This window comes from Gymnogyps californianus, chromosome 19, assembly GCF_018139145.2.
Source record: "Gymnogyps californianus isolate 813 chromosome 19, ASM1813914v2, whole genome shotgun sequence".
In the NCBI taxonomy this organism is placed as follows: Eukaryota; Metazoa; Chordata; class Aves; order Accipitriformes; family Cathartidae; genus Gymnogyps; species Gymnogyps californianus.
In genome coordinates this window covers 11,797,207-11,823,223 of record NC_059489.1, presented here as the reverse complement: position 1 = coordinate 11,823,223, position 26,017 = coordinate 11,797,207, and the positions used below count along the sequence as shown (strand labels likewise).

The 26,017-nt window shown below is 56.3% G+C and overlaps 1 protein-coding gene across 1 annotated transcript in view; it reads left to right on the top strand.

Annotated features, from left to right (window-relative positions):
* The first annotated feature begins 1,571 nt into the window (after positions 1–1,571).
* The window catches only part of NTN1 (netrin 1), a 105,147-nt gene continuing 80,701 nt past the window's right edge, over positions 1,572–26,017 (top strand). Inside the window, exon 1 of the mRNA XM_050908415.1 lies at positions 1,572–2,595. Within this exon, the coding sequence (XP_050764372.1) occupies positions 1,572–2,595 (1,024 nt within the window). The remainder of the gene's footprint in view (positions 2,596–26,017) is intronic.

Here is a 26,017-nt window from a genome sequence, read left to right as displayed (position 1 = left end):
CCCGTCCCCTCGGGCCGCCCCGCCGGGGCTCGCCGGGGAGGGGACCGCGCCGCCGTGCCAGGGCCCGGCCGCTTGAGTGACACGGCGTGGGCAGCGCTCCGAGAGAGGGCACCTCCGTTGGAAAAATAAAAGTGCCCTTTTAATCAAGGAGGGAGGGAAGGGGGGCAAGCAGGGCGGCCGGGAGCCGCGGGAGGGAAACCCCTCCCGCTCCCTCCCGGCACCATCTCTCCGGGATCTCGGTACCGTCCCCCGGGGCCGGCACGGCGGGGCAGCGGGGTGCCCCCGGCCGGGATCTCCGCGGGAAGAGCCGAGCCGGAGCGGATCCGGAGGGAGGCAGCCGTCGGGGGTCGGCCCGCCCGGCACCGGGGATCCGCCGGGGCGGGCGGAAAGGGGAGCCCGGGGCTGGGGCACGGCCCAGAGCGGGACAAGTGCCGCCCTTTAACCCCTTCCTCGCTTTAGGGGGAGCGCCGACAAGCTGCATACCGAGGGGGAGCGGCGAGAGGCGCCGCGCAGCCCGCTGTGCCCGGGCTCTCCCCGGGGCTGTGCCGGGGAAACCGCCCCTTCACCGAGGTCGGCCCCCTAAAACAACCTGCCGGGGATCGCCAGGCCCCTTAGTTCCCGTGTCGTGCCCAAGGACTCGAGATTTCCCCAAGTTAAACCTCCCCGGCATCGGGTTTTCTTTCCCAGGGGCGAAGGCTCCGGGCCGAGACCGGCCAGGAGCCCCCTCGGAGCGGGCCGGTGCCCGAGCAGGCTCCGGGCTCCGGGCTCCTGCACTGGACGGTGGCTCTGCCCCGGCCCCCCCTTCCCAATCCAGCTGAGGGGGCTCAGGCCCTATCTGGCCTGGGGAGGCCAGCAGCGACCTATCTGGAAGGGAAAGGCCAGCAGCGAGCAGCTGGGAGAGGGTCCGATCCTGTCCCTCTCGGCGTCCCCACAGGTGGGCGGGGGGGCTCCTCCCGGCCGCTGCCCCCCTCTCCCCGCCCCATGCCCACGGAGCATCCCCAGCTGCTGGGGCGCAGGCAGCCCTGGCCTCCCCAGCCCCGTCGGGGGCACAGAGGGGCGGGGGGGGGGGGGGGGGGGATAGAGAAGGAGGACCCTTCCCCAGCTCCTCGGGGCGGCTCGGGAGCCCCGCGGCGGCGCTGGCGCCCATCGCCGCGGTGTCGGGGCGGGCTCCGTCCCCCTCCCATCCCCATCCCCCCCCCCCGCCCTCCCCGAGGCCTGTGCGTGTCTCTGGCTGAGCCGCCAGTGGATGTCGTTGTTCTGTTCCTTGAGCGCGATGTCACTCCTTTAGCATGACCTCAAACGCGGCGGGGGCTGGGACCGCCAGTCATTCTCCGTGCGAGAGCCGGGGCGGGAGGCAGGCGGGACCCAGCCCCGCCGCCAGCCGCACTTTTGTGGTGCCGCCGCCGCCGCGGTCTCCCCTTTCTCCGCGGGGCCGGCCGCGGGGCGGGCGATGCTCCGGGCTCCCTGAGCCGCCGCACCGCGTCCGTCGGCCAAGTCGCCCCGCGGAGCTGCGCGCTAGAAGCGGCGGCTCCCCTCCCTCCTCTCCCCAGGCCCCGCGGAGGGTGCGCAGGATGCCGCGGAGGGGCGCGGAGGGGCCGCTGGCCCTGCTGCTGGCGGCGGCGTGGCTGGCGCAGCCCCTGCGCGGCGGCTACCACGGCGTGAGCATGTTCGCCGTGCAGACGGCGCAGCCCGACCCCTGCTACGACGAGCACGGGCTGCCCCGCCGCTGCATCCCCGACTTCGTCAACTCGGCCTTCGGGAAGGAGGTGAAGGTGTCCAGCACCTGCGGGAAGCCGCCGTCGCGGTACTGCGTGGTGACGGAGAAGGGCGAGGAGCAGGTCCGCTCCTGCCACCTCTGCAACGCCTCCGACCCCAAGCGCGCCCACCCGCCCTCCTTCCTCACCGACCTCAACAACCCGCACAACCTGACCTGCTGGCAGTCCGACAGCTACGTCCAGTACCCCCATAACGTCACCCTCACCCTCTCCCTGGGCAAGAAATTCGAGGTGACCTACGTCAGCCTGCAGTTCTGCTCGCCGCGCCCCGAGTCCATGGCCATCCACAAGTCCATGGACTACGGCAAGACCTGGGTGCCCTTCCAGTTCTACTCCACGCAGTGCCGCAAGATGTACAACAAGCCCAGCCGCGCCGCCATCACCAAGCAGAACGAGCAGGAGGCGGTCTGCACCGACTCGCACACCGACGTGCGGCCCCTCTCCGGCGGCCTCATCGCCTTCAGCACCCTGGACGGCCGCCCCACCGCCCACGACTTCGACAACTCGCCCGTGCTGCAGGACTGGGTGACGGCCACCGACATCAGGGTGACCTTCAGCCGCCTCCACACCTTCGGCGACGAGAGCGAGGATGACTCCGAGCTGGCCCGCGATTCCTACTTCTACGCCGTCTCCGACTTGCAGGTCGGCGGGCGATGCAAGTGCAACGGCCACGCGTCGCGCTGCGTCCGCGACCGCGACGACAGCTTGGTGTGCGACTGCAAGCACAACACGGCCGGCCCCGAGTGCGACCGCTGCAAGCCCTTCCACTACGACCGGCCCTGGCAGAGAGCGACGGCCCGGGAGGCCAACGAGTGCGTGGGTGAGTCCCACGCCGCGGGCACGGACACTCCGGCAGACGCTGGGGGGGGAAGGACGGGGAGAGGCCGCTGAGGTCCCCGGGAGGGCAGGGAGAGGGAGGGGAGAGCGAAGGACCCGGCAGGGGACGGGGAACGAAAGGCGCGGGGATATTCAGGACCCGGCAAGGGGATCTTCAGGGACAGGGAGCGAAAGGCGTGGGGACATCCAGGGACACGGCGAGCGGCGCGGGGACATCCAGGGACACGGGGAGCCGGACAGGGACACGCAGGGAGACGGAGAGCAGGACAGGGCGAGGACACTGAGGTACTCGGGAGCGTAGGGCAAAGGAGGGGACACCGAGGGACCCAGAGTCGCGGAGCAGGGGATGTGAACGTACTCGGAAGCGCAGGGGATGGGACACCGAGGCGCCCGGCAGCGCAAGGCAGGGGACACCGAGGCACCCGGGAGCGCACTGGTGACAGCGCCGAGGCACCCCGAGGTGCAGAGCAGGGGGCACGGGGAACTGGGGACCACCGGGCAGGGGACGGCGAGGCACAGGAATTTGGAGCAGGGGACACGGAGGCAACCGGGAGCGCAGGACGGGGGGCACCGGGGACTCTGGAGCGCGGAGCAGAGGACGGCGAGAGACTCGGAAGCGCGGGGCAGGGGACACCAAGGAGCTCAGGAGAGGGGAGAAGGGACACTCAGGAGACCGGGAAAACACCGTTCGTGTCCAGAGAAGCGCTGAGGAGCCCTGGCTGGCTGGGAAGGGTCTCCCGTCCCGGGCAGCTCCCGGCCGGGGGTCCCGCAGCGCACGGAGCGGGGTCCGGTCCGGGGATCCCGGAGCTCGCCGGCAGCCCTGCTCCCTTCCCCGGGACACCGGCTTAGAGCCCCGCCGCAAAGCCTCCAGCTCGCCCGAGAGGCTCCGTGCCCGGACGGGACGGCGACGGGCTCCCGTTGTCCCGGAGGGAGAAGGCGGCCGGGCGCTGGGGAGGGCAGCTCGGCAAAGCCTGCGGCTCCCGTCGCTGCATCCTCAGGGGGTGCGGGCGGCCCCGGGGGGCGGTGGCGGGCGGCGGGGACTTGAACGAGCCCCGGGGCCAAATGAGAACCGGGGAGCAGCCGGTTCGCTCCGTCTCGGGCGAGAAACCCGCGCCGTCCTGGCTGTAAGCAAGCCCCAGCCTCCGGGCTGTCCCCGAGGGGAGACGAGGCATCCCTCGCCTCTGCCCGGGGTGGCCAAGGGTGAAGGGTTTGGGATACTCTTCCCCTTGAGTCCCCGCACATCCCACCCCTGCTCCCCAGCGGGATCCCCGTGGGCTGCCGCTCCCCTCCTCGCCGCGGTTTAGGGGGCCGGTGCCAGCCCCTGGGATCAGCCGTGCGCCGGGGGCTGGGGGTGACCCAGCCCCGGGGTCTGGGATGCGCCCGGGCTCGGCTCGGCTCTCCGCGCCCGGACCCCCCGGCCCCGCGGAGCGCGTCCCGGCACCCGCCGCCCGCCGCCGCCGCCGCCGCCGCCTTGTTTACACGGAAAACACGGCTCCGTCTTCCAAAATACTTGCAGCTCCGACGATAGGAAAAAAAACCTCGCCGAGCGGCCGGGGTTGGGCTTTTTTTTTTTTTTCCTTCTCCTTTTTTTTTCCCCCAAATCACAATCAGATGTGTCCCTTGCAGACAGCGCAATTTCTTCGCCGGCTCCTTCAACACCGAGGCACGGCCAAGCCTGGGTTACCCGGTGGGGAGAGAGGGGCCCGGTCCTGCAGCCCGGTGGCACCGGCGCACACGCGGTGGCGGCGCCGGGGGGAAGGTGCGGGGGTCCCGGCAACGGGCGGCTGGCGGCGATGCCTGCCCCGGTCCGGAGCCTCCGCTCCCCGCCGGGCTGCGGCTCACGTCGGGGCGGAGCGGGTGCGGCCCCGGGGCGGCGGCGGCAGCGGGGGGAAGCGGCGGGGAGATGCCGTTTCCCGGCGGAGGAAAGAGGTGGGTGCCGCTCGGATGTGCCAACAGCGCCGAGCGGGGTTCATCTCCGGGTTTGCTTTTCCTCTGTGCCGGCGGGGTCCCTCTGCCCGGCAGCTCTCGGGGATGGGACTCCGCGTCTTGACTCTCTCCCAGCGCCGGCCCAGGGCGGGCCCAGCGCTGCCTCTTCCTCAGCAGCAGGTCCAGGGCAGCAGGAGGGGCTCAGCTCCCCCCAGGCCTCAGTCCCGTCTCACAGGCAGGGACGAGTTCCCTGCATGCAGAAAGAGAGTTACCGCTATCGGCGATGCCCTAAAATTTGGTGCGATCTCGGGGTGCTATTGGAACCTCGGTCTGCGCTGCAGGGTCCTGAAGTGCTCCTGAAAATGCTTCTGTTCAGTTATTATGCAGTTCAGGCCCTGTGCAGTTACCGTCCTTCTCCCTTCCAATTTACTTCCAATAAAAAGGAAACAAGTTCCCAGTTTCCAGTAAAATGTGTGACTTTTGTGCCAGGCTTTGCATTTCAGACTGTGCCCAGTCCTAGCCGTGTCAGACTTCTGCAAAGGAAAACCACTCAGTTTTTCCTTTTCCGCCCACTTCGCTGGGAAGTGAATGTTTTGCAAGGATGAAGCTACTGTAAAATAACTTTGCCCAGCCCGTTTCTGCTGCACGTTCCCTGGGGCCATACCTATCAGTCTGCAAAACCAACCACGGCTGAACAACTGCGTTGCTCTGCCAAGCCCACACTGCCTGGAATAATCCCCCTAGATAAAGATCACAATAACCCTATTCAGCTCCCACCCACTTGCTCATGACCATCGGGCCACCCTGGTTTTTCTCCTAAACCTAGAGAGAAAGTCAGGCTTTGCGGTCACCCGAGGGCCACGGACCCAGCCTTCGCCGGGCAGAGGCAGGGGACGAGCGGTGAGTTGGTGGTGATGTTGCCGGCTGCACGCTGGAGGGATCTTCAGCCGCTTGAGAGGGAAGCCAGAGGAGGCCAGACCCTCCTGAGCAGCAGTGGTGAGGGGGTAGGTGAATTAGCCAAATCAGCTGAATTTGCCCCAGGCAGTGGTGTGAGAACTGATTACAATTTTTTCACTGAATTTGCTCTTTTTTCTGGAAAATTGTTTTTTTTTCAGCCAGGGAGAAAAATGATAGAATGTGTCTGCTTTGCTTAAAAATTTGGGTGTTTTCTTTGGTAAGCCCATTCTCCCTGCCAAAACCGAATCTTTGTTCCTATTCATGCTTATTTGGGGCTGAAAAAGAAATGCGCTGGAGTTTCTGACAAAAAGTCAAAATTTCCCACGGGAACGTTTTTTGCCAGCCAGATCTAATTTTTCTTTATCACTTCTTGCTGCCTGCAAGAGGCCAGGCACCGCACACGGAGAGGACAGGGCCTGGCCCAAGGAGATGTTCTCCAGAGACCTGCTCCTGCAGAAGGAGCCCGGCCAGCAGAGCTTTCTACAGATTCAGGTTCCCATCAGCTTTACCTGGCAAATAACTCATCCACGTAGAGCTTGGCCTTACAGTCCAGCTTTGGCGGGCGCCTGGGAGCTAACATGCTCCAGGGAGGACACAGCTTGGAGACAAGCTTGGAGGTCTGTTCTCCATCCTCCCTCTCTCCAGCGCCGCCGGGCCGGCTCCATTTGCTCAGTGTTGGTCCAGCCCAAGCCCCGCGTCTCCAACCCGGTTTGTCCTGATGAAGCTTCCAGCTCCCCTGTGAGAGGAGATTGCAGCTGGAAAAGGCCTGAACTAAAATGTTGTCAGAGCTCAAGTGCTGGTGAGCTTGTGTGGACACATGAAAATGCAGGCAGGGGCCTCGACCAGATTTAGCGACATCAATAAAATGCAATCGACACCATTCCACTATTTCTCATGAACTGCGGTGTTATTCTGAGTGCTGGAAATGAACATGGACAAGCACTGCTTTTGAATACTCCCTTTAGTATGCATAAAATATCTTTGAATTTGCCTTGGTCGGAGAAAGCGCTACTAGACAAACCCAGGCTGCAGCCTGCTGACAGGCACTTTGAGAACAACCTCCAGACCCCGTTCCCAGTGCCGGCTCTGGTGCTTCGCAGCCCTTTCCCCCGCGGGGCCGGGAGATGCACCCGGCACCTGCACGTGTGTCTGACGTCAACGGTGTTTGCAGGTGCTGGGCGCCTCTCGGATTTTGGCCCTATGTGATGCCTAGAGAGTGTTTAACAATAACAAGTGCGATTGCAGTGAGAGAAAGGAAACATATTGTGTTTTCAGATACGGGATTTGGCACAAGCTGCGTGCGAAGCCTGGTGTTAGACAGGCTCTGCTCCGCAGCGTGCGCTGCAGTAGGGTTCCCAGGCTGGGATGTGTCTCATGTCAGAGCGATTTGCGAGCAACTCTCTCCTGCAGCTAAAAGGAAACTTCATCTCAGACAAGGAGGGGACCAGGAACTGCCAGAAAAGAGCCTGCCAAACACTCCCAATGAAAAACTTCCTTCCAGACAAACCTGGGGCTTTATCATCTCCGTGGCGGACCAGGGAGGTATTTGCAGGGCAGTGCTTACTAAAACAGCCGGTGCGCTCCCCTCCACCGCACCACATCCAGGGAAATCCAATCCTTCCACAGCAGCGAGCTCTTCTCACTCTGGTCCTGCAGAGGGATGTAAGGACTGTAGGATTTCCTCTCAGGTAGTTCCTGGTGTCTCTTACTAAATTTAGGTGATCCCTTTTCTTTAGCCTGAATTTATCATCTCCACTTAAAAAAAACTTCCATGGTTCTCATCCCATCCATAACCGTTTTCCACAGGCTTGGCACAGCGGGGTGTTGGGTAGCCCTACGAGATGGTTCCTCCCTATTCCCCCTGGCCTCTGAATGGGACAAGGAGTCAAGCTGGTGGTGACTGATGGCTTCGGAGCGTGCCTGCAGCCGTTGCTTGGCCGGTTGAGCAGCCCCCAATGCCTGTCTGCAGGGTCGAGGCATCCCGGGAGCACGCAGCAGAGCCGGGAGTCAGGGCAAGTCCTGGGGCCACCGATGGGTGACAACGGTTCATGGTGGCTGAGAGCACCCATCAGGCCAGGAAGGACTGGGCTGGTGGGAGATGTCCTTTTTGCTGTTGTCTCCTCTCCTGCGGTGATTCAGGGCTTTGCAAATGGTCCGTCTCAGAGGGGACAGAGGAAGAGAGAGCTCTGTCTGCAGCAGAGTGGGAAGTGGAGCGGGAGGTAGGACCAGCAGAGCTGGCAGAGACCTGGTTGGGCAGGGGCACATGCACTGCACCCTCTTCCCCTTCGGTTCCTGGCACCAGGGTGGGATGGGAGTCAGACGGAGGACTTAAGCGGCTTGGTAAATCCCTCTGTGAGGAGAACGGGGAGTCTGAGTGTCCCTGGCGTTTACCCTGCTTATCTCTTCCAGAGGGACGGGGAAGGTTGCAAGCATCCTTTCTCACCTTGTAAAGCAGCGACACTTCTTATCTGACCAAAGAGGCTCGGAGCAGGATTTCCAAGGTGCCCATATAGGATCTCCAGGGTGCCCATAGAGGATCCCCAGGGTGTAGCACCCTCCACCCATCTGAGACGGATGCTGCTGCCTGGGGCTGGGCAGCACAGCACGACTATGTCCCTAGCTTGAGCCAGCCAGGCAAGGCTGACAGATGGATTTCGGAGCTGCTGTGTGCTGATACTACCCATTACCTTCTGAGCATATTAGGAACAGTCATAACTTCTGATATCCAGGCTTGTCTTGTCCCCCTGTGCCTCAGTTTCCCCATTTATAGAGAGTAAAGGAGGGCTGTGCAAAATCCTTTGGACTTGGGGTAAGAAAGGCGTGAAGCAGTATCATAGCATCCTTGTGTCTAGGGAAACACTGCAACTGGGGCAGCTTCGCCAGCGACGTGGCACTAGCCAGCAACTGGAACGGACCCTGTGCGGGCTGGACCTCTCGTGGCACCATGTGCCGTCCACGGAGCCGCAGGTCCTTTGCACCCCAGCCCTGGTTCAGCTCCCGGTGGGTTGTTCTGCATGGGGAATTGCACGAGCTGTGGGTAACACTGTATTGCTGAGCAGATGGGTGCTGTAGCCATAGAAATATGGGCCCATAAGCTGCTGAGACTCCCATTGTAGCCTCCCAAGTGGGCCTTGCATGGGCAGAGCTTTCTCACAGGCTTTTATTCTCAGGAAGCTTAAAGTTAAACTGATTTCCAACAGAAAGGTTTTTACACCAACAAACAAACAAACAAAAAGCGCAGTTAAGGCTAAAACAAAACCAGGCTTGGCACTCTGGGTTGGACACTTGCCTTCCCTTGAGCTTGTCCACGGCTAATCTCTGCCCTCCTCTTTCTGGGCCAAAGCATGTCATCCTTATTCAGCCTACGCTGTCCTCGCTTCGGCAAACTCCCCGTGACTGTCCGGGGGGACGTGCTGCCTCTCCGAGGACGGAGCGAGAAGCACGTGAGGGCTCTTGAATCTCCGCTGCCTGCAGGGATCCTGCTTGTAAAAACACTCCTGGGGCTCTGCTTTTCCTACCTGGCCCGTGAAGTGGGGGCAACCAGGACACGTGAGCCTGTCTTCATATTCTTAATGTGTCTTCCCTTCATCCTCGGGGATGGGAGACAGACTTTCTGACCACAGAGGGTTGCTGCCCTCTTTGGCCCCAGGTCTCTTCTGCCTCCCTTTTGGGATGCCCTGCTTTTTGGTACAGTGTTTTTGGAGGCTCTTGTGCTTATTACGGGCTATTGCATGCTGGGGTTGGGCTGTGCAACCAGAGTTTTCCTGGGGAATGTTTGGAGGATTTTGGGGTGCTGTGATGTGTTTCTTCCCCAGCCAGTTTTGCCTTGGGGGACATGCAGGGCAAAGATCTTGGATCAGGATGACTGGAACCAGCTGGTTACCTTCGTAGCACTGCAGAGGTTGCACATCATTTCGCCCCGTATTGCTGTCAAATGGCAGAAATAAACCCAAGCCAGCCCCAGGACCCACCAGCTACCACATCCGACCTCTCCTAGAAAGCACTGACACAGCCGCCTGCGGCGCAGGACACACCGGCCCTCGCTGCAGCCGGGCTGAGCCCTCAACACGCAGGGGGGCTTTACAGCCCCCAGACTCAACCCCACCCGGATCATTTATTTGTGGTATGTTCATGATTGCACCAAACAAGTCCCCCCGATTTTTCAGGCAGCAACAGGGGAGGCAGAGGTGTTGCTGCCAGGATCAGCCCGCACAGACAGCTTAGACCTGGGGAAAGGGTTCGGCAGTGGCAGAGCCCAGCAGTTACTTCTGCTTCGTCCCCAGGGTGTCTCCGGAGCGGCGGCTGCCGTTTGGCCTTTGCCGCTGCAATCAGCGGGGGACATTTCCTTTGCATGACCCGAGCTCCCCTCCCCGAGCATCCCTGCCAGATCCCCGCTGCTTCCCGCAAGGCAGCGTGGCAGAGCCGGGGAGCCTGGCACGGCTGCGGGGCTCAGCCTGGCTCTGCAGCCCACGGTTACGGGGGAGACAGCTCTGCGCCTCAGCGGGAATCAAAGCGCAGCTCGCAGAGAAACAGGCCAGATCCTCGCCTGGTGCAAACCCGGCTCTGTCCGGTGGCAGTGTCTCACCCCCGCTAACCACGCTCCAAAAAATCCCCTGATGGCTGGGACGGGGCTGCCTGGCTGAAGTGACGGGCAGGCTTTTAAAAAGATATCTGTATAATAGCTTTCATTTATAGGGGGATTAGGATGCCCTGGGGACTGATAAGGAGACAGGGAGGCTTTTCCTGCTCTGAGCCGGTGCGGCCGTGGAGGCTGTTGGGGGGAGCGGAGCGGGGGGCTCGGTTGCTCTGACTCCGTCCCAGGCGGGAGCAGCCCGTGTTTGCAGCAGAGATCAATGGCATGAAGGGGCTCAGCCACACGCCGGCTGGGAGTTTGCGTTAGGCTCAGCAGAAGGCACAGGATTAACTGGTGAGGAGGAAAAAATCTTGCCTTTTTTTTTGGTAGATACTAAAGAAACAGGTTCTGACCCGGGAGAGCACAGGCACCCATGTCAGCGGTGGGTCGGGGATGGAGGAGGCACACAGCTCAGCTGGGAGCTTGATTTATGGATTTGTTTTGAACAGCACTGGTTTCAGTGGAGACTGGAGTTTAAAAACTGATGGAGTACTATGGCTAGAGAGACTGCTTTGTCCTGGGGCTCCGTGGGGATGGTGCTGGGCGCCCCGAGGTCTCAGCTGGCGCTGGAGGGACTGCTGCATCGACAGTGCAAACTAGGCGCAAAATTGCTGCTGCTCACAACATGCATCTCCTGTGCAAAGTGGCTGCTGCATCGCTGGGGAGTGCAGCAAGCAAAGAAAGCAATAGATAGGGAAAGAGCCCGGTTTCATGTCGCACACACAGCTGTGAGAGCAGGGAGGGTGCAAGCGGGAGTTTTCCTTTCAAACTTTTTCAGTGTCTTGTGAATGATGGGAGGGTTGAAAATTGTATCTGCATTTCCCTCCTTGATAGAGGGTTAGTGGCTGGGGAAGGAAGAAATCTCTATTTCACTCTCTCTTGGAAGCACAGAGTCTTTCTAAATTATTTCACGGAAGGTTACGGGCTGGAAGGCACCTCTGGCTTTGCTCACCGGCCGTTGTCACCCAGGTTGTGGTATCACCCAGAGAGGGATCCCCTCTTGCACTGAGCCTGGTGCAGGGACAGGGTGCCCTGGGGTGCTGCGTGGGGAGCCACAGCCCCTGGCCCTGCTCCTGTGATGTGCCCCTGGGGATGGAGGAGGCGGTAACGGTGAAGGATGTGCCCAGGAGACCTTTGCCATCTTCCGCCAAAAATGAGCAGCGAGAAAGAGATTGTGTGGGCAGGCAAGCGGGAATGCCGGTGCGGGTGGGGCAGCCTTGGGGCTCCCTGCTTGAGGGTCAAAGCTGCCGCATCTCCCCTGTTTGGGGAAAGGAGGGTGGAGAGCCAGGAGCCTACGCCCAGCACCCCCAAATTCACCTAGAAAAGGGCAAAAATGACGTGAGGGCAGGAGCAGCCGGGGCACTGACACAGGCTGTGAGCAGCCGGGCTCTGCGGGTTTGTTTTACAGCAAATTTATTCTTGTTGACCTGCTGTGGGGAGCTGCTGGGATGGGAAACGCTTTCTGATGGCAAAGAAGTAGACACAGATTCAACAATGGTGCGTGATGGAGTGGGAAGAGCGCTTCCCAATTTCTCAGGGTGCTAGGGAGTGGGGGGATTTCTTTCCCCCCCTGTCCCAGGTAGGAATTAGAGAAGAAACGCAGGAGGAGAGCTGCCGGCTCAGCAGTCCCTGCTTTGCGCGCTCGCTCTCCAGGCTGTGTGCCATATCCATGCTGGGTCTGCGAGCTCCCAGCTTGCACGAGGCGAAGCCCAGCTGTTCCGTCCCCGATCACCAGCTTTACACATGCCTGTGTACTCCAAGTTCACAGATTTGGATGGAAAGATGGATGAGGAGTCCATGTCATCTTCCCTGTGGTATTTCGGAGCCATCCATCACCCAGATCCCTACCAGGTTGCACTCTGCAGCGCCGCGTGGATCATTGTGATCTGTGCTTCATTTTGACTGAGTGTGATTATTTTCATGGCAGCTCTGTGGGGTGAATTAATGTCCCTTAGTGTCAGCCATCTGGGTACGTAGGGTGCAATCTTAGGCAGTCAGGCCACAGTGGATGGAGAGAGCAAGGACAGCGCATCTGATCGGAAAAAGGGATTTTTTTACACCCACTGGGGATTGCTCAGTGCCCGGCAGCCTGGTGCAGCACCTTGGTTTGCTCTCACAGCCCCAGAAGTACTTTCCTTCAGGGTCTAGCGTATGATCTCTGCTTGGTCAGGAGATGCTCTGGGAAGGACTGAGCCACATGTGCAGGGAGGTGGGAAGGGGTGAGGGATACAGCGTGGGCAGGTGAGATCTGAATCTCCCTGTTCTCAGCCTCCTCTTCTTCATCCTAGACCTTCCCTAGACCCCGCTCCCCATCCAGGGGGGCCCCGGCTCTTCCTGGACCACTGGCCACTGCAGCATGTATTATTGCATAACCAGAAGGAGCCTGTCCCAGAAGCAAACCCAGTCCTGGGGGACGTGCAAGAGGTATCAGGACACTGTAAATGGAACAGGGAAGAAGGAAGGTAAATGATGGGTTGAGCTATGGATGGGAGAAAAAGGGCTGGTTCTAAAAATCAGCCATCCTGGTGCACAAGATGAGCAGAGCAGCCCGTAGAGCATCCTCGGGATGGCCAAAGCCGGCTGCTCCCTCCTGGCGCTGGCAAGAGGCTGTTGTTTTCCATCCTCATCTGATAAGCGGCGCAGAACCAGGCAGGCAGCCGTCATGCATTTTGCCTTCCTCTGGCGTTGCAGGCTGTCCCAGGACAGGCTGTTTACTCGGTCATCCGCCCGCCCTTTTGCAATAGGGAGTCAGTTCTGGTTAATGTTGGAGATTGTAACGTGATTACCGAAAGTCTCATGAAATTAAATCACTTTGCTTCAAAGCGGCCGGGGAGGGGGAGCGTCTCTCTGGCAGCAGGGATGGCCGAGCGGATATTGAAAGCAGACTGGTAGCCAGTATTGCATCGCACACAATTGAGCTCTGACAGTGTGAAGGCAAATACAAACAGCAGCTTGTGTTTGCACACAAAGGCTCTGTGCACCAGTATCCCCGGCCCTGTACTTTACACCCTCGGCTCTTGGGCAAAAAGTCCTGGGAGGGTAGGAGGGAGGGAAACTCCACTGAATATTTAGAAATGAATTGAACTGTGCAAACATGCCATTGGGAAGCTCTCAGTGTAACGCTTTGGATCAGCTACCCGCCGGGGCTGGAACACAACTGCTGGACTTGAAAGGGCGACTTTCACGCTGAAGCAAAACTGGACAAAAGAAGATAAATGAAACGGGCTCCCGGCGGGGTTTGGTTTGTTTGTTTTTGTAACTCGGCTAATATTCCCGCATTGTTCAGCCCAGCGGCCCAGTGTCTGTCCTTCACACGCTGCTCGTAAATTGGGGCTAAGCAGGCAGCGCAGGCAGCAGGCGGTGCGGGGCAGGGAGGGGATGAGCTCCTCCGGCTCGGGGCTCTGCGGACCATAAGGTTGTCCTCTGCGGCCATCGTGGTGCAGGGAGTTGGATGCTCTGTGCCTACGGGGTCGCAATCACACTGCACCGTGCCGGGAAGCTCTGAGCCGGAGCGGTGATGCACAGCCCTCTTAATTCCCAGGTGAACCTGGATTTAGCCCGCGGCATTTTTGGGCACAGTGCATCATCTAGCCTAGCAGAGGGAGGATCGAGGGGGGTCTGTGGACCAACAGAGTTTTGCTATTGCTTCATTCTGCAGCTGAGTGTGGCATGTCCTCATGATTTTCATGGAGCTGGCAGCAAATCTGCTGAGATTTGCCCAAGTGGGGACCTCCCAGACAAACTGCAGGTACCAGCGGTGATGTGTCAACCGTCTCCGTCCTGTGGTCCGGCAGCAGAGCAAGGAGCAGTGCTCATCCTTGCTGCACCGTGTGCGTGCCCGGGGACGTGTCTCTGTTGAGCTCGGAGCCTGCCCGGGGCTGAGGGGATGCTGCTTTCGTGGGACGGACCATGCGTGCAGGATCAGGGCGTTGCAGGGTCCCCAAACCAGCCTGGTGGACACAGCCAGGTTAATACAGGTGCTCATTTGATTTTAAGGCAAAAAGATCCCCAAATGCAATCGTCTTGAAAATTCACTTACCCCCGGGATTTTAGACAAAGTAGCAGGTCTAATATCGCAATATTTCTCTAGTTAGCACTGAGTAAGCAAAAGCTTAATAATCAGCTGCATAATAGTTTTGATCAAATCAAACGGCAAAAATAGCGATGCCTTTAAATCGTTAAATAAAGTTTAATGTGCTCTGTAGCATTTGCTTTTCACAAGCCTCTGCGAAACCACCAAATGTTCGCAAAAATTGGGCAAACTGATTTCTCCAGAAATCCAGCCCCCCAAAATGAGCTATTTGTTAGTCTCCATTTCACAAAGTTTCACCCAATTAAAAAAAAAAAAAAAAAAAAAAAAAAAAATCCCGACAAAACCCCAGACAGCCCATCACGTGCTTGGGGCGACCAAAGAAATCCCCTGATTTGGGTGACCAATGAATGTCCCCAGGAATGAAAAGCGAACAATTTGTCGGCAGCCCATGCACTTGAAAACGAATGATCCAAATTATTCAGCAAGTCTCCCTGGATAGTGAATCCATTGAAAGGGGATCGAGACAGAGTCATAAATTATTCATTACCCAAAAGAGAATGAAATGCATATAATCATAACAATAATAATAACAACAACAATCGCAACACTAATAATAGCAACAAGAATTCAGCCAGCTCTGCTGAGAGAACCGGGGAGGCATGAAGACTCACAGACTTTATTTTCCCTTTATTCCAGCACCCCTTTAGAGCAGCTGTGTTAAATAAAGGAATGTAAAGTGGGTTGACATTTGGAATAAATGTATTTATCGCCAATAATTTGACTCGCTTGCCTTGACTAGGGGTGGTGTAGTTTGTACTCTGGTCCTTGGCAGCGAGAGGGTCCATGAACTCACACGCATCACTGTTAATTGCTTAATATAATGAATTTCTCAGGGTCCTGGACTACTTTTAAGGAGTCTGTGGAAGTGGCTGCAGCGGAGGCATGTACTGTACCACTGTCCCTGGAAAATTTATAGGTGTCCATGAACTGAAAGAGAAGTGGAAAGTGCTGGCCTAACACATATCCCCGGGATTCGACTCTTCCTGGCTTGAATGGGACCTTGATTGCAGAGTCACCCGGGACCCATTGAGGCAGTAAGAGAGCTAAGGAGAGGCCACAACACTTGTCACACAGCCCGCGAGTTTCCTGTTGTCGCTGGCACGCACGTTTTTGGCTGGGAAAACTCCGCCGCAGATACGCCGTGTGCCTGAATTTGGTGCGTTTCTGCTCTCCATCATTTTGCTGCCCTTGGGACCCGAGGTTTCATTTGGGCATCTTTTATTTGGGACCCTCTTCCACCAACCCCCCTGGAGGGATTTTCTCCAAGGGGAGTGCGCTGCTGGGCCGCGGCCGGGCGATATTGAAGATTCAAATACATTTATATGCTTGCACCGTGTCGTAAAGCGCCCGACTACAACTTTGGCATGCAAATGAATTCCTGTTTGCAGCGAAGGGGCTCAGCCGTGGCACTCGGCCATCTCCCAATGGTTTCCCACAGGTTGCCCCGTGTTTGCAAGGGGGGGTTGGAAGGGCTGTAGGGTGCCTTCGCCACCGTTGGGTTTCCTCAGAGCTTTCTCCACCTGCTGCTCTCAGCAAGGAGAGGGAGGTGTCCTGCTGTTTCGTGCATGCATCAAAAAAATGGCATTTTTAAGGCTAGGAAGCAGCAGGTTGGGCCAGGAAGGAGCAAAGCTCTTACCTCATATGGCTCCATCGGCTTCAGGTGCTCAGCACCCACATGGTTCGGGTTGAGTGCGTAAATGCTGCAGCAAAGTGGGGCAGGTTCGGCATGATAGAGCCAGCCCGTGGGGGGTATTTTGGAGACCGGTGTGCCAAAATACGTAGCCATAGAGCCTGATTTTTCGCTTGCTGAAATAATCTGCAATTCAGGCTCAGCCCTGCTCAGGTGGGGGAAGGTGTGAGAGGATGGGGGAGATGGGGGAGAGGCAGGGGAGGGTCCGGAGCTGCCCGGGGGCTGGCAGGGACACAGCGGGGTGCCCGTCTGCTGAGCCTGGTGCCAGTGAGTGTTGGGGTTTCATGGCGTGGTGGTGCCTCTTCCCCATGGCTGCGGCAGGAGAGCCAAGCTTGTAGATCCTCTGCTGACGGGCAGCTGTAACGCAAGAAGGAGAAGAAAGAGTTCCTGCTGGCATTTTTGTTGGAAGTCGACTGTGTATTAAGTGGAGCACGGTTTTCATTACCAGCTCCATTTTGGTACAATAAATCATGAACTAGAAAACACACTTTTGGCCTAGATTCTGCCCTCAGTTATGAGTGGCAGTAACCAGAGGCAAAATCCAGCTTCAGCTTCAGCGTTGCGGCCCATATGTTCACCTTTTGGAATTAATTTCTTCTGGTAATTTCTGTGTAATTATACAGCATTGAAGGCTGATTATATGCTTCCTCTCATGGGCAATTAATATTGCTGATCTAGTGCCAAGGGTGCACTTTGCACTGCACAAACCCATGAAGAGAGACAAGCTCAGCCTCCAGCGCCTGCTGCAAGGTGACAATCTGGACCCTGCTACCTTCAGCGAGGGGACTCTGGACCCCCCCCCCCGAGTCCTTGGAGGAGATGGGGCCACCAGCTAACAATTTAGCACAGACCAAGTACTTGCTGTTCAGCCGTAGAAAGAACATGGGGTGTTTGTGCGAGCTCCAGCTGCTGTTGAAATATTTGGGAGGTCATTTCTGCCGAGCAGGCTGGAAGAACCTGCAATTGCAACAGATGCTATCTGACGGCGGCAGCCCTGTGGGTGAGCAGAGCAGCTCATCTCCCCAGAGCAATAATCTAATTTATATCTCATAAGACAGTTTTATTTTTCTGAATTACCAATGCCTTTTTCTGCCAGAGAACTGGCAGATCTGTGCAAACTCCCCGGGGCTTCGGCCACAGCCCTTGCTCCTGCTTGAGACAGGGGGAGTGGAGAGTCGTAAAAGAAACTTCTCGCATCGGGTTATAGCGTCTATAAAATTAGCCCCGTTAGAAGTTGGCTGCCCATTTAAACAAGCAATTTACATGGATAACAAAGGCATCCCCTCGCCCCCCTCACGGCTTCTATAAAAAAAGTGAGTTTAACTAGATGGAAAGGAGAACAGCAATGGGTTTGCTTGAGTCAGGCTTCTGTGTGGCTCAGATGCTGCTGCTGCGGCGTTTGGATTTGTTTGCTTCTTTCTGCATGCAAACGGCTTCAGTTCCAATGAGATGGAGAGAGAAAGCACGTGGGAGGAGGAGAAATCATTTCTAGTTTCAACACTGGTTTCCGTGGGCTTTGGATGAATCCCTGCTCTCCCTCTGTGCAATTTGTTCTCCCCGCCTGGGTTTGGGCAGAAGGTCAGGCTTGGCTGCATGTGGGCTTTGCTCGCACTGATGAATTTGCTCCTGATCTGCCAGATGCAACAACATAACCCCGAACGGGAGAGTCTGAAACCAAGCAGGGAAGCTGCTGTCTCCAGGAGTTTGGCTGCCCTGACTGCCGGGGTGCAGGGTTGTCCTTGCAACCCCGCCTTGCAGCAGGAGGGTTCCCCCAAAGGCAGCCCGCAGCATTTTGCAGGGCGGTGGGGCACGGGCCATGCAGCTCCCCTGCAGCTCCAGCTGCTTTCTCAGGGTCCTCGAATGGGAGAAGCAGCAATTTCACCTCCCTTGCTGGTGCCTGGGGCCAGCTCTCTGTCCCAGGCTGCAGGGAGATAAAATGCACTTTGATAGTGGTGGCCCTTTCTGCTCGTGCCCAGCTCTGAGATTCACTGGCAGGGGAAAATTAGTAGCAAAAATGTGGAAAAAGAGGAGAGTTTCCTGCATCTCCCATGCATCTAGCAAAGAGAAGCTCAGAGAATCAGATTCACTTGGTCAGGGGAGCATAGCCTTGTCGTATGCCCAATTTCACCTCTGCGGGAAGTACTTTGTATGTTGCTCCGTCACGTCTGTGCTTGGGAGCTCAAAATAAATCCTCATGCTCAGTCCCAGCTTGAGACCTAAGGCAGCAAAATGCTACCCAAGCCACAAGTCATTGTTAGGTTTCAGAGTGAACGCTCCCTCGCAAAGGCGAGAGCAGCTTGTCCCTACTAGCTTGTGCCACCTGTTAGCTGTGACAGCATTGTCCGTTCTCAGACAGCTTTCCCCCGCCTCCCCAAACCTCCGCTCCCAGGTTCACAGGCTCACATTTTCCCTTACTCCTTCCTCTCACGGCAGCAGAGAGAAGCGGGGAAAAGCAGATGCTGAAACCCACATATGGCAAACAGAAAAAATGACCCAGCCGTCTCGTAGGAGAGAAAACCAGCTGGTTTCACCCCGCACCAGGACTGTGCAGCCGGGTGCTGAGGCTGTGCATGGATCTGAGCGCTTTCGGTGGGGACGAAGGGAGAGTCCGAGGTCTGTCCCTGCCCCGGGGCAGATGCTGGGGAAGCAGCCGCAGCCGCTGAGCATCTCTCCAGGCTCCCAGCCTCTGAGACAGCCTCCTGAGAGTTTAATTTTTGGGAAGCTTTAACATCCCCAGCTTACCAACCGCTGAAAGAAAGGTCAGCTAATCCTTCACAACGTCTGAATGAATTCAGGCCCAGAAGTGAGATTACTAAACAGGGAAGCGGGAGGCTGGGCGAGCTGCATGGATACAGGGACCCTTCCCATAGTCAGGCCTGGCTTTCTAAAGAAATGGACCTTTTATTTCAGTTCTCATCCCCAGGGAGGAGGGGAGGGGGTGGGCAGACGTGGCCGAAGCACCCAACTCCCCTCCCCCAGCAGCAGCCCCGCAATTGCAAATGCCGGCAGGGCTTGGTGCAGGGGAGCCCCGAAAGAGAGCTGAGCAAGGGTCCCCATCCACGGGACAGACAAACGGGGCAGCCGGGGTGTCCTGCGGTGACTGAGTAGCACCCACAGCCTGAGCAGCCCCACTGGATACCCTGTGCTGGGTCTCAGCTGAAACGTTTGGGAAGAAAACCCCAAAAAGCAGGGTCCCCGTGTCCCTCCTGGCTGCTTCGGTGGCTTTTGACCCGTGTCTCTGAAGGCACTGAGGTCCCAGCGCTCCCTTTGCTTGGGCACCAGGCACCCAAACGCTCCCGTGCACACGGTGATGCTCACTGAACCCATGAATTTAAGGCAACGTGGCCATTTCTGTGTCCTCGCCACTTGCCACCATGCTTCAGGTCCCCTTTGTGGGACACCCAGAGAGGCCACCCAGGGGACCGAGCTGTGTCCGAGCTCGGCTGAGCAGGGTGAGGTGGGTGTCTGGCTGCTCCTCGGTGCAGCACCCTTTCCCGGGGAGGGGAGCAGGCAGCATGCCCACGGGCAGCCGGTCCCCGGGCCGGGCTGGGGGCTGCGGGGCAGCACAGGCAGCCCCTTTCTGGGCTGCACCCACACTCCTTTGTGAACCCCCGGAGCGATGACATGACAGGACCACTAAGGACTCGCTTTTCTTCTGCAAATCAACTGTCCTCAATGCTGGAAGAGCAGAGCCCATTGAATGCAGGCAAGAAGCAGACCCCCGGGGTGCGGATGCACTGCGGATGAGCCATGGTAACCTGGCTACAAGTGTGACAACGCAGACACCCAGACCCCGAGCCTCCCTGCCAGGCTCCCGAGTCTCCCCAGATTGGGTATTCAGGCCGCAGGGTTTTCTCTATTGACCTCGAAACACTGTTCTGCATGGGAGAATTTTCTTTCTTTCTCTCTTGGTAACTGCAGAATCAAGTCTTTGCAGTTGGAAACTTTTACTACCACAACTGCAAGCTGGTAATTCGGCTGGGACCCGCTTGTCCAGTGGTGGGCCTTCATTCTCAAGGTCCAGGGGCCAGCTAGGAGAAAACGGAGAGGATGCTTTTTTCAGGCACTCTGTGATGACTCCAGCAAGGTGGGATGCTCCATCACCACAAGCAGAGCACCCAGTACCATCACGTCATGCAGAGCTGCCAGCTCCTGCCCCAGTCCTCTGTCTTCCCTGCAAAGCACTGGGTGCCTTTCCCCAACTCGCTGGGGATATCTGATGCAAAAAGCCCATCCAGCCAACGGAGCTCCACCTGAACAGCGCTGAGGTCAGACCTTCTCCATAGCTTGGCTTTTCTTGCAGGCGTCCTGTAAGAGGCTGTAGCAGTGGCTGAAATGCTGTCGGACTGTGTGATCCCATCAACGCTGGGTGAAGTGCATGGGTGCTGCAGGTTTGCAGGTCCCACAGAAAGCTCAGCGCTTCCCAGCTACTCCAGGAAAAATGGCACTGGGAGACTGATGGCTCAGGCCCACTCAGCACCCTCTGGGACTGCACAGTGCTCCCTCGGTCCTGGCAGATCCCTCCTGCAGGGAATAAACTCCTCCTGGTGCTGAGGAAGAAGGATCTGTGTGATGAGATGTTTTAATAACAGCTTTGGGCACAGCCATACAGATCTGTTCTAGATGCATCTGTGATGCTGTGAAATGCAATGTTTAATTACACAGCGACTTGGATTCTGAGACTCCTGGAGAGTAAATGCCCAAATTACAGCTAGGAAATACTTAAACTCAGCCCCAAAAGGTGGCATGCACTGGCAGGATCATGGCAGGGGCATGAAGGTGCCCTGCAGGGCTCTGGGATATGCTGGAGCCGCCAGCCAGGAGCGGCTTTCCCTCGGGTGTGATACCTGTCACAGGCAACAGAGACAGCCTGGTGCCACCAGAAGCATCTTTGAGAACAACCTGCTGGGATTAGCGTGTGCAGGCAGAAGGCAGCAAAGGCTCACGCAGAGGGAGAAAGGTGCAGGGCAGTCATGAGCAGTAGGGTTGAAACCAGCCCCATGTGTCTTTTGGGGAGATGTTTTTCACTCGGTTTGTGGGGAAGCTTCCAACAGCAGCCCTGATTAAAAAACAAATCGATGCTAGGGTATCTGAGCATGACATCTGGTGTGACATTGCACCGCACATACAGTACCTGCCCTGGGGAAACTGAGGTACGGGTGGGGGAACTGACCAGTTAGCAATGCAGTGGCAACCAGAGAGGCTCCCTGGTCCTACTTCTCTCTTCTTTTCCCTGATCCTGCACTGGTGTTACTCCAATTCTTGATTTACTGGAAGGGAAGAGAGAGGAGACTCATCCTCACTGTGCTGGGGAGCATTAACGTGAAGCTTGAGGTACATGGCATTTCGGGGGGTTCACATTTAGCTCAGCCTGATCTCAGACTGGACTGGTTTCAGCTATATCTGAAAATTTCCATCTGCCTCTTGCTGTGCCTAAAGAGCTATAAACATTAACCACAGGTGTCTACAGGAGATGCACAGCGAGTCCCCTATCCCGAGAGGAGCGCGAGAGGTGGGGAGGGGATTGCCAGGGGAGGAGGAGAAGAGGTCAGCTCTGTCTTCAGCACGATCAGTGGGTCCAGCCCCTGCCCATGCCCAGGGTGAGCATCCCCTCCTGTCCAAGCCCCGTTCCCGCTGTGAGCTCATCTCAGCCTCCCCGTCAATCCCCTATGCAGCTACCGCGTCCTCTGCAGACGTTGCCCCTAGCTATTCAACCGCTCTCCGGATCATTAAACATATTGAGCCACACCAGTCCTGTGACTGGTTAATTAGTAAAGAGTTGACTAATTAGTTAATCATGTTTACCGAGTGCTTTGAAAGTGCTTAACGTTATTATTTTTAATTATGACTGCGCCCCAGGCGCTGTTCACCTCCCCACATGCCAAACCTTGCAGGGTTCAAACTCTTTGTCTCTGCTACCCGAGGCTGGTTTTAAGATGGGAATTTGCCTCTTATCCTCTGGTTACCAGGTTTCCTTAACAGCCTCTTGTGTGGGATTTTAGAAAAGCCCCTCACAAAGTCTTCCTATACCCTGGCACACTTAACTCGCTCTTTCAAAGCCGTCTTATCCATTAAGGAGGCAGGATTGGCTCTTGCAAAGCCATACACAGTAGTGCCTTTGTGCACACCTCATCCTGCACCCCTCTCCTGACCTTAATAAAAGATCAACCGATATCCAGACTCGCTCTCCCATCCCAGCCTGGGAGGCTCCAATCCGCAGTGCCATGGACACCTCCGATTCGGGAGCCTCCCATCCTATGTGAGAGAAGCCAAAGTTTCCCACACAAAGGAAAGCAAGGTTACTCCCGCATCTGACTTCGGGCTGGTCAGAAGGGGAGGACAATTCTGGTGGAGGGCAGGAAAAGAAAGTGTACTGCAAAGATTTCATCTACTGAGAAGAATGTGAACAGGGTTTGTTAGTCAGGGAAGAGTCTTGGCATCTTTGAAGAATCAACAAGTCTAATCATCTTGGCACTTTCTTCATTCGTAAAAATGTCATCAGCTCGTTAAGCAATGTCATAAAAAGCCCCAGTCACCTCTTATCACTGTGCGATCTGAAGAGGAGTCTTCTGGCAACAGCTACAGAAATAAGACCCACCTCCACACAGCACTGAGGTAGAAGAAATCTGGCGCTCATGCAGACAATAAGCTATAAAAATCACACAGGGCTGCCACAGGAGCAGGGTTTGGGACCATTTCTGTCCCTGTGAGTTGATCAGGAGGGCACATGGCCAGCCAGAGCACATTGTATGGACACTACTCCAGGACGTAGCTGCTTAGTACTGCTGCCTTCACCCAAGAACCTGCAGTTCTCAGGTTGTAGTTGGGAGCACTTGGCTTACACTCTGCTAGAAAGCTCATAGTGGTGTATTGTCAGGGCTTACCATCTCCAGGTAACGCTCACTTAAATGACCGCTGCCATCCTTGACCTGTGCTTATGGTGATGTGGTTGCAGAATCACGGACATGTTGGTTGGGAAGTGGGAAGATATTTCCCCTTGCACTCTGAATTTCCTTCTTGGAAATCCTTCCTCCCTTCATAGCTGCTAATGAAGGCCAGAGCAGTCAGGTGCCTAAAATGGGCATCATTTAAAATGCCAACAATAAGTGGGGATGAATCCCAGCCTCAGGCTTTGTAACTGGCCCTTACTTCTTCTGACCCATACTGGTCAGAAGAAGGACCTGTTGTTTCAGGATCCTTTTTCCAACCTGAGCAGCACCAGACCCCCTGGGAGGTGTTTAGGTATGGAGCAACCATGAGGCAGTAGCTGGCTGGGGTATTCTCTGTAATATAGAGGTTTCTGAACCAAAGATGGCATCCTTGTAATTAGTTTTAGTTGCATATTGGTAGTAATAATAGTTTAATGGCTTCTGCTTCTATGGATCACACATCTGGGATGTTTTCAAGTTCTTTATATAAATTAACTAGTATTGGATAGGGGCTTACAAGGGGTTGGGACTATTTGGAGTCCGAAAACTTGATCCTCAGTTGTGCTGCATTTTGTCTACCCTTTCATAAAGGTCAGAAGGCTATAGGGTCCCCTAGACTCCATTTATGCCATGGCCCCAGCATGTTATCTCCCTTAAGAGCTACCACCCATAGGGCTGTGCAGCAGAGACTGGATTAGTGGTTGCATAGGGTGCAGGCAGGAAGGGCAGAAGCACTGGAGCTCAGTTTAGTGTCTTGCCACAAGATCAGCTTTCCACCTTGTCTGATCTTCTCCCCACTACTCTCCTCTCACAACCAGTTTCTCTGCTCCACGAAGCTCTTCTTGCAGCCAGCGAGCACCAGGAAACCTTCCCCATCCTCCCCACTGCCTCGGTGCTGGGATAGGAAAAACTCGTTTCCTCTGGAGTCCTCCTGGGGCAAGGCAAGACCTCCAGTCCTGCTCTTCAGCCTGGCCAGTTGATGGGATGGCTGGAGTGCCACAGACAGCCATCTCCCCCCCGTGTCAGAGCTGTCCCTCTGGTCCAGCCCGGCTGTTGCCTCAACATTTCCATCCAGGAGGAGAGCCTGCTAAATCTCTTTCTCTTCAAAAAGAGAGAGAAGCCAAGGAAGTCTGGAAGGGAGGGGAGACAAACACATCTGCACCTGGGAAATGTCATGTTTGGTTTTTCAACTCAAAATGGGCAGTGACAGCAGCTCCGTGGGGGTGTAAGTAGGGGGAGCAGTGCAGATTTATAGCTGTGGGTCACGCTCAAGCTGAGCCAAGTATTCTGCCTAGCATCAGTTTTATGAACAAGATGAAGTGCAGAACCTCAAGTGCAGGCGCCCTATTAGAGGAGAAACACTGGGAGAACAGGAACAGGGAGTGCACTGCAAGAGGCCGTCCTGCCCCTCTCCCTGCTCTGGTCTGGGTCTCTCCTTTCAAGGCTGGATTTGGGCAGGTTGGGGATCGCAACGACCAAGCATGACCAGGCCTCAGCAGGTCCTGGGTTTGGTGCCACGAGTCCGTAGAAGTCATGCGCCATAAGCCATGAGCAAAGCAGCTGGAGGCTGAAGCAAACAGCAGTCAAGAACAACCCTCTTCCAAAACAAAATAAAATTCAGAGCAATTCCCAACCCTGCAGGAGGGAGCAATGCTAGACAGAGAACTGAAACCTCCTAGACAACTCCAAATTCAACTCCCTGTTGGGCATCAAAATTACCAGTCCAAGGAAATGCTGTAGAGATTGTCACAACACCACAGAACATAAGGACCCAGACAATGCCAGGGTTTCCCTTTCTGGCCAGATACCCAGACTGAATCTCTTGTAAATTCAGAACCTCATATAAAAGATTAAGCAAAATTACCAGAGGCTCCCAGTTCTCACTGAGATAAATGTGGTGCAGACCTTTTTCATAGATGTGGGCGAGATTGTCACTTCATCACGGTCTCATACTGAAAGCTGTGTTTCAGCTGAGCTTTGACACATAATTGATGAATGATGCAATGGCGCACTGTGACTGTAATGTCCCCAAATTGTCTTCTTTGGCAATGCCTTTTGATGTACCTCTTCAAAGAAGTGCAGCAAATCCTGCCCTTTCCCATATGAAGCAGTGACCAGGAAAGTCTTTGCAAATACGAAGAAAGTGCCTCTAGTGTTGAGGCTGATTCTCCTTCATCCAAAGTCTTTAAACTGAGGCAGGTGATGTGTTTTTGACTGGTTCTTTTGCTGTGGCTCCATTAGACTTTGTGGGGTTGATGTAGAAATTGGGGGGGGGGGACACACTCTGCCTTTTGATTTAGTCCTAGAGTCCACTTTGGTGTTTGTCAGTCTGTGAATCTATGCAAAAGGCCCCAGTAGATAGAAAGGATGAGACTTAGCAGGGTTAGGCCAGTGTGGCACACCCTCCGATTCTGTATTTCGGTAGCTGGTTCAGAAGTTTCTGCCAGAAGAGAAGTATCTTGGTGCTTCCATCAAAGACAACACTAGAGCTGAAGCATTCACTCTGAAACAGCTAGGGAAGAATCAAATATCTTGGTTTGGAAACGGAAACAGGAATAATTCTGTATGCTGAATACCTGTGCAAAGCACAGGATATGTGGGGTTCCCACAGAAAGCTGAAAGCACCCCCTAAATTATCAGCAGTCGAAGCAGGGACACTCATGTACCCCAGCGTGGTGCGGTGAGGAAGCTGCCAACAGTGTTAGACAGCTCCCAGTGACTTCTGGGGGTCTTTGCTTCCTCCAGCCCTTGCTTGGGTATCCGTTTTTCCGCTCTGCCAGCTGTATTTGTTCTTGGTTTATATTTGGTGAGGTTGGTTTGGGTGGCAAAATTTGTCTGTGAGAAATGGTGAATGTTTCTACTGGAGCTGGAGGAAAGCAATGGTGGCAAGGGCAGGAGGAGGCAATCTCATCGGCGTTGTTGCGTGCCAGTCCCTAACAGGGTGACAAGACTGTGGTGTTTCCCACCCCTGCCTGGACAGGTGAGCCCCAGGGCCACATCCTTCCAAGGGAAGCAAACCCCAGCCCAGCTGAAAGCACCTCTCAGTGCAGCGCCTGTCAGTGCGTCTGTCAGCTCCGTCCGTGCCGCAGACGCTGGGCAGAGGCCAGGAGCGACTCTCGTTCTTTAGCTCCCTCCGTCCCTTCGTTTTGAGGCTCTCCTGTTCCCAGCACTGCTCCT